This window comes from Lathyrus oleraceus, chromosome 4, assembly GCF_024323335.1.
Source record: "Lathyrus oleraceus cultivar Zhongwan6 chromosome 4, CAAS_Psat_ZW6_1.0, whole genome shotgun sequence".
Taxonomy (NCBI): domain Eukaryota; kingdom Viridiplantae; phylum Streptophyta; class Magnoliopsida; order Fabales; family Fabaceae; genus Lathyrus; species Lathyrus oleraceus.
In genome coordinates, this window is record NC_066582.1 from 435,996,052 (window position 1) to 436,004,516 (window position 8,465).

Genomic DNA, 8,465 nt, shown 5'->3' on the forward strand with positions numbered 1-8,465 from the left:
AAGAGATTTGAGATGCAAGATTGCAACCCAACTTCGACTCCAGTTGAGCCCAAATTACAACTGTCGAAAGATTCAGATGAAGATGATGTCGACCCAACCCAATACAGAAGACTTATTGGGTCACTTTGATACCTTTGTCACAAAAGGCTTGCATTTGCATACAGTGTAGGTATGGTGAGTAGGTTCATGCAGAAGCCAAAGGTATCACATCTAGCAGCGGCGAAGAGGATATTAAGGTATCTGAAAGGTAATCTCGACTATGGAATTTTGTTTCCTGCAGATGATGAAGGAAAAGAATGCAAATTAGTGGGATACACCGACTCAAGTTGGTGTAGTGATGCTGAGGATCGAAAATCAACAGTTGGCTATGTGTTTATGCTAGGCGGTGCACCAGTTGTTTGGAGTTCGAGAAAAGAGCCAGTAGTGGCATTATCGTCATGCGAAGCAGAATATATAGTTGCTTATCTTTGTGCATGCCAAGCAACATGGATGGTGAATCTGGTTGAAGAGATAACAGTCAATAGTCATGGAGCAATTACCATGAAGATCGACAACATGTCAGCTATCAATCTGGCGAAGAATCCGATAGCACATGGTCGAAGCAAGCACATAGAGATGAGGTTCCATTATCTTCGAGAGAAGGTAGCAGATGTGAAGATGATTGTGGAACACTGTAGAACTGAGAATCAGATTGCAGACATCATGACAAAGGGAGTGCAGGTCGAAATGTTCAGAAGGCTAAGAGCTATGATGAATGTAGATAGCTTAGACACAATGAATTAGGTGGTTTGTTGAATTGTAATTCCTTGTGTCGAAGCAGGTTGCTCGATAGAGCAAGGAAGTGTCGAACCACCTAGTGTGTTGAGTAGTGTTAGCTATTTTGGACTTTTACTATTTTGGGTTTTTATAGTTTTGGGTTTTAACTTGAGGTCCAAGTTATCCTAAATCTATAAATAGAGGGAGTAATTCTTATTTTGTAATAGAGGTGAATAGAGTATTCACAACACATTGTATTCACAGTATTTTAAAGTGGCAAAGTGAATAAGAAGTTTTCCACAGTCTGTGGGCAGAGAGAAACTCTGAAGAATTATATTACTCTTCTCCTTCATCGTTCTATACACTCTCTCTTTCTCCATTGTTCTTCTCTTTTCATTTCCATTGTGTGGGTAATTACAATCTTGTTCATCAAGATTGATTGAAATTCTCCATAGATTTTGGGGGATTTCCAACATCATAAACATTATGAACAAAATTTAGATGAAAAAAAATATAGTTTTAGAGAGAATATCATGATTTTTTTTTGTCTATGATGAATTATTCACTTATTAGACCCTTGGGTAATAATATAGGCATATGTCCTTACAAATATTACAACAATTTGTTGCTACATACTTGCCAAGTAGCCATATAAAACTAAACAGAAATATTAATTAAATAAAAAAAAAACAAAACACATTTGTCCTTGCAATTTACCATTTAGGAAATCTTCTCTGATAGTAAAACTCATCAAGGATTTCCTTTTAATAAGAACTCTCTGCAAAATAACTAAAAGCTAGTCTGAAATCCACACCAACCACAGTCTCTTCATAGGTATCACACAAAAAGTAACAACTAATCCAATACTATTGTCCATTTTTTTTATGCAGCAAATATTCATCTTCCCAAACTTCTACCTGTCTTGTTGAATTAGCTTTTCTCTCTAAAACTTCTTGCAGTGTCAAAGAATCATATGGAGGAGGAATAATGCATGGATTTGAATCTCTAGGAAACATCACCATTGACTCCTCCATGAACTTCCTATGTGTACCTTTATAATCACATGCCATTGTTTCAGAACAAAGTTCCTCAGCTCCCAAAGGTATAGTTGGTTTGAACCTCAAAAGCTTTGCATATCCATTAAGAAGATGAAACATGTAATCATATATATTGTTCATGTCCAAATCCTCTTGCATGAATTTGCTTGCAGCCTCTCCTATTGCATGTGCCTGATAGGTAAAAAATTGATATTACTTAGTTACTAAAACTCAAATAGTCATCACAATGAAAGAGAGAAATACCTTATCAACATGGTTGTTGCCCCATTCCACAGCAAACTTAAGAGATGTGCACTTTGAATCATCTCTAATAGGCCAATAGTGCTGTAATGGAACCATGCCTCTTATGAAAAAATCATAGTAATTGGGTCTTACATATAATGTCATGGAATCACATGCCAAAATGTATTTCTCACTAACAGACCAAGAAATTCCTTCTATGTATATCTTGTACCTATGGGTGCATTGGTTCCCTAAGTTGGACTCTTTGTAACCATCATGAGTTTCTTTCTTCCAATTCTGTGACACAAAAGTATATAAAATAAGTTAATCTTGGTTTCATATGAATTGCAAGGAAAAAATAATGAAAAATTGATTGAAAAATACTTGTATATATAGATGATTCTTCCAATCATTTTCTGATGTAACATTGCACTTTAGAAGATCTTTCCTTGTTGCAGCAACTGTAGGGTTCCCTTTCCAATAAGCATAGGGTACTCTATCCTTCCATTTGGTCTTTTCAATTCCTTCTTTTATATCTTTCAAAATTCCATTCCATGGCTTTATATTTATCTCAGCCCTATTCAAATATCATGATTACTTAAGCATTGTTTTAAAAATATAATTAAGAACTGAATATTAACTTAGCATTTACCATCCCCAAAAAGACCAATCAGGAAAAACAATGTCCAAGCTTGATTGATCAGAACAATATCCAAACAAAGGTGGCGGCGAAGCATTCGGGCCTTGAAACTTATCCAACCGAATTACAGGTCTATCTTCGCAATCGAAGAATAGTTCTAAATCAGGTAACTTTCCAGGATACAGCCTTAACAGTTGCACAATACTCCACAAAGTGAACACATCTCTTGTATGGAATGATTTCCTATACCTTTCCACGTACAATTTTCCATCCACAATCACAATTTTAAAGTGTGCTGTACTTCTTGCTCCTTCCAGCATTTCCTTTGTGATCCCGTGTTCTCTCCATGGCTTTAGATCTTCATGGATCCATCTAAAGTATGAGGGACAAACATTGCTATTTTGATTTGTTGGGTTATGTTTGGTAGGGTAGTAGTCTCTTGAACATGTTTGTGTCTCAGTCTTGTTCCTTTTGGTGCATCTAAGTGGAAATTCTTGTTGTTGTTGTTGTTGTTGTTGTTGTTTGTTTGTGCGGATGGATGAAGAGTTTTGATTTGAAATGGAATCACCTGAAATTATGTACTTCAAAAACAATTTCCATATTAGTTTCTTATGAGATTACAATTTTATAAATAATCAAACAAGAATGATATTTTGTTTTCAAATTTGCATGCTATGATAATGCATAATAATAACTCACATTATTGGAGGGTGCAAAATAACAGAAAGCGGCAACTAAGCAAAAGAGAGAAACCACAGTGGTGGTAACTTTAGCTTTCTTGGAGAACAAACTTCTCTTCTTATGACTAGATTTAGAACTTCCTCGGATGAGTTTGAGATATGTTTCATTGTACTTGTTCATGTTTGAGTTCAATCAAGCTTCTCCAACTCTTGTCTATTGCTGTTAAAAAAAGAAAGAGAAGAGCTATAGATGTAAAATGAACTCATGTTTGGGTGATTTATTCAAAGAAATCCACGTGCTTGCTTCTTTTTGAGTTTTGCATTATAAACATTTATTTAAGTGCTTATGTCAACTTTAAGCTATTTTAGCGATCAAGGAACTTTATGTTAGTATGCATAAAGTCAAAATAAGAAGTAAAATTAAAACTTGATTTCTGGTTGAAGCTCCTACAAGAAATCTTTTCATATTTTCCTTGCTACTCCAGCTTTTGGCATTTTTTTTTGGCACTACTAGTTGACTTTGAGTGTACTAAAATTAGTTACAAAAGAGAAGCTCTCAATATCGAAAAGTTAAAAGAGGAATAGTTATTTTGTTTGTATTGTATACTTTTAAATATATTCTACCTAAAAAATTTGAATAACCTAAATCTGAGATACACTCTCCCGGGAGAAACACGGGGTCGAGGTTGTCCATTCAAACTGGTTTGTTGTATAAGATGAACAAGTGATGTAATGACAACGGTCCTCGGAGACGGGTATTCTTTGAAGGAGGTTCTAGAACCTCAGACCGTAAGGGCTACCATAAAGATTAAAAGGAAAGTCGGTTTTAGGTATTAAATTTTAATTAATCCATGAATGAACTTTCTGATTCGGAAGTGGGTGAAGATTTGACGTTGAATTTTGGTAGAATATTCTGCTTATGTCTAAGTGTACCTACAAACACTTTAATGTTTAAGTCAATGGGGAATCTAAGTATGAGAATTTTAGGTCAGAATTGTGTGTTCATGATACCGACTCAAGATTATCTTTTATAAGAAAGTCCTAGAGTTTCTGGGGCTAGAAGCTTTATTTTTCTACAACTATTTCCAAGGACATGTGTCGGAGGATTTCTGAAAGGATGATATGATTGATAGTTTTATATATCTCGGAAAATTAGTTGATCAAATCGAGGTGTGAGATTGGCGGAGTCTATCTTGAGAATGTGAGTTTTTTGAGGTCGACTTGACATGATAGTCGAGTATGGCAGGGTTAAAGACCGGGTAGTCGGAATGTCATCTACTAGCCGGAATCCGGTTAGGCTATCCGGATATGCAGGGCGGAACCGACTTCCCATAAGTCGAGGATGGTTCAATTAAATACAAATCGGGTCCGATGACAAAGTTAGGATATCATCTGAAGAATCATAAGATAGTGGTTACAATATAATTCAGTATGGCAAGGAGTTAAATTATTGAAGGGGGGGGTCATTAAAAGACAATTATAAGAGGCGAAAAACGTTACTAATTAGAGATTGAATGAAGGATCTGGAGAGTCGGGGCAAGGTAAGAAGGAGACCTATAAATAGGAGGATATCCGAAGGATAAAGGAATAAGACATGAAAACCTAACATAACAGACACTCCAACCATTCATTTTAGACTCTCCTTTAACTAGAATAAGGAAGTCAACATTTTAGTATTTTTTAGCAAGAATATTTGGAGCCCATCGTGGGGACTCGGTAAAACTTGCCCAGACCACACAAAATCATCATTGAAATGATAACACTTTAACTCCACAAGAATATTATTTTCATCAGCAATCGGATGACAATCATAGGGGCTTCTGCCTCACTAAAGCATAAGCACATGACTCGTCATTCATCAAATACTATTTTAGGAGGATTTGCCGGAGGAGGAGAAACAAGTTTAACTAGAAAAAGATATGCTCGGATAGTGATGCACGTCAGGCATGGGTCACCTTCGGAAGGAACTGATCATCAGGTTGCCATCACCTTCTCTAAAAGAGATTCCGAAGGGGTGATCCCTCATGTGGATGACCCAATGGCGATCAAAGTATAAATCCATAACTGGGAGATAAAACGCGTTTTGGTCGACCAGGGAAGCTCGGCCGATGTGCTATACTGGGAAGCATTCAAGGGAATGAACTTCAATATTACCGAATTGTTTCCTTTTGCAGGTACGTTGGTTGGATTCTTAGGAAAACCGACACAGGTGCTCATACATTTACCCATGATAACTACTTTTGGTAATGGAGAAAATGCAAAAAAACATCCTGGTAAAGTACGTAATTGTTAACGCCGCCTCTCCCTATAATATTATTATATGAAAACCTTATTTTAATGCTCTGGAGGCAACATTGTCTACTTTGTACCTCACATTGAAATACCCTTTAAAATATGGTCGAACAAGAATAATAAAAGGGGATCAAGATATAGCAAGAAAGTTTTATAAAAATAGTCTAAAGATAAAGAAGAAAAGTCTCGTCGATGAGTCAGTAAAAGAAGATCAAATGAAAGTGAACTCGGTTGACATCGACCCGAGGGAAGATCCGGTAGAGGATAGTGCACGCCCATGGAGTATGTAAAGATGATACAGATTGGTGCTCAACCATCAAAAACAACTTAGATCAGCTCTAACCTATCCCAAAAGGAGGCGGAAGAGATCATCGGAATTTTAAGGCAAAACGTGGATTTGTTCGCGTGAAAGTCATCGGATATGCCCAACTTTAGTCCCAGCATGGTTTGTCACCACCTAGCACTGGATCCCGCTGCCAAAGCAGTAGCACAGAGGTAGCAGAAGGAATGAGAAGAAAAGAGAAAAGTTGTGGAAGATGAATTTGGAAAGCTTATGCAGGTCGGCTTCATTAAAGAGATCAAGTACTCGACTTGGTTAGCTAATATAGTTATGGTGAAGAAGAAGTCAGGAAAATGGAGAATGTGTGTAAACTTCATCGACTTGAATAAAGCGTGTCCAAAAGATTCTTACTTGCTCTCTCACATTGACCGACTCATTACTGGGGCCTCCGATTTTTGACTTGTTAGTTTTTTAGATGCTTAACGGGATATAACCAGATTCGAATGAATCCGTTAGATGCCCAAAAAATGACATTTATGACCAATAGGAATAATTACTATTATGAGGTTATGCCCTTTGGGCTGAAAAACACAAGGGCTACCTACCAGAGACTGATGGACATGTTGTTTGCCTCCCAGATAGGGCCGAACTTGGAGGTGTACGTGGATGATATGATGGTAAAAAACCCAGATGATCAGAAGTATGTCAAGGACTTAAAAGAAACATTCTCATCAATCCGGACTATGATATGAGGTTAAATCCAGACAAATGTACGTTTGGAGTACAAGCAGGGATGTTTCTAGGATTTATGTTAACCAGTCGAGGTATAGAAGCGAACCCGGACAAGTGTTAAGCAATCATTAACATGAGGAGACCGTCTATAGTGAAACAAGTATAACAGTTAACAGGGCGCCTGGAATCCTTATCTCGTTTTTTATCTTATGCAAGGGACAAGTCAATCCATTTCTTCGTTGTGGTGAGGAAATCAACGAAGTTCCAGTGTTTCCTATGCGCACCCCCGATCCTAGTACGGCCCAGGGAGAATCAATAACTTATCCTATATTTAGAAGTATCAGAAAAAGCTATGAGTTCGATATTGGTCCAGGAAACCGATAAGGTGGAAAAAATAGTGTACTTTGTTAGTAAAGTGTTGAAGGGGGCAAAATTACATTACCAGAAGATCGAGCGTCTAGCTTTGGAAGTGGTGATCATAACCCATACATTGAGGTACTATTTTCAAGGACATCCCGTCGTTGTCAGGACTAATTATCCTATTAAACAAATTTTGAAAAAGCTAGATTTTACAGGAAGAATGGTTGCTTGGACGGTGGATCTGCCGAAATATGATATAATATTTACGCCTCGGAGTTGCATCAAATCTCAAATACTTGCTGATTTCTTAAATTTATTAAGTGCCCCAGTCTCAGAAGAAGCTCCAAGAAAATGGACTTTATGTGTCGACGAGTCCTCTAATCTAAAAGGAAGCGGAGTCGGTATAGTGCTCGAAGGACCATGAGACTTAATGCTTGAATACTCTATGTGTTTTAATTTTAAGGCCAACAACAATCAGGCATAATACGAAGCCTTAATTTTAGGAATGAAGTTGGCAAAAGAAGTCGGAGTTACGCATCTACTTATCCAGACCGACTCCTAGTTAGTTGCCAACCAAGTCAAAAGAGAATTTTAGATAAAGGACCCGTCATCAATCAAGTATCTGCAGAAAGCTACTAAGATGTCCCAAGCATTCGAAAAGTTTGAGATAAATCATATTCCTAGGGGGCAGAATACCAGAGCCGACCTCTTGGCTCGATTAGCAAGCACCAAGACCGATGGTTTAAATAAAACAAAAATTCAAGAAACTCTAGAGACACCAAGTACCGAAGAAGCTTAGGGCTAGATGGCACCTATAATTCAACATTTAATTTAGAATGAACTACCTGAATAGGAAAGAGTAGCCAAGTGTATTAGAAGAATATTCGCGAGATACATCATTGTGGTTGATCACCTTTATAAAATGGGTAGAGAGGCTCCATTATTGAGGTGTATCTTAGAGGAAGACACATTTTTTTCATGAAGGAGTCTACGACAGTCATATCGGAAGTAGGTCATTTTTCGGAAAGATATTGCACGCAAAATACTATTGGCCAAGTATGTTGCAGGATTTTGCGAAGTTCATAAGCAAGTGCGAAAAGTGTCAGATGTTTTCTCCTTTTATTCTTTCACCCGCAAAAGCGTCAAATTTGATGTTCTCATAATGTCCATTTTATCAATAGGGGAAGATATCCTGGGTCCATTTCTCGTGGCATCCGAAAAGTTAAAAATTTCAATAGTGGTTGTTAATTACTTCATCAAATGGGTGGAGGCAGAAGTCGTATCACGCATCACAACAGAAAGGGCACGCCGATTTTGCTGGCGTAATATAATTTGTCGCTTTGGTTTGCTTGGAGTTACCATATCTAACAATAGTGCTCAATTTGCTAGTACCTTAGTTGTTGAATTTTGCAAATACCTAGGAATGAAAAATTGATTCATCTCAG

At 37.3% G+C, this 8,465-nt stretch overlaps 1 protein-coding gene across 1 annotated transcript; it reads right to left on the bottom strand.

Annotated features, from left to right (window-relative positions):
• Window positions 1-1,622: 1,622 nt before the first annotated feature.
• On the bottom strand, window positions 1,623-3,563 carry LOC127135639 (uncharacterized). The gene is made up of 5 exons (XM_051062299.1): window positions 3,376-3,563; window positions 2,689-3,257; window positions 2,421-2,613; window positions 2,058-2,333; window positions 1,623-1,985 (listed from the first exon to the last, which is right to left on the bottom strand). Exons 1-5 carry the CDS (start codon window positions 3,535-3,537, stop codon window positions 1,623-1,625), a joined length of 1,563 nt encoding a protein of 520 aa, XP_050918256.1. The 5' UTR covers window positions 3,538-3,563.
• Window positions 3,564-8,465: the final 4,902 nt, after the last annotated feature.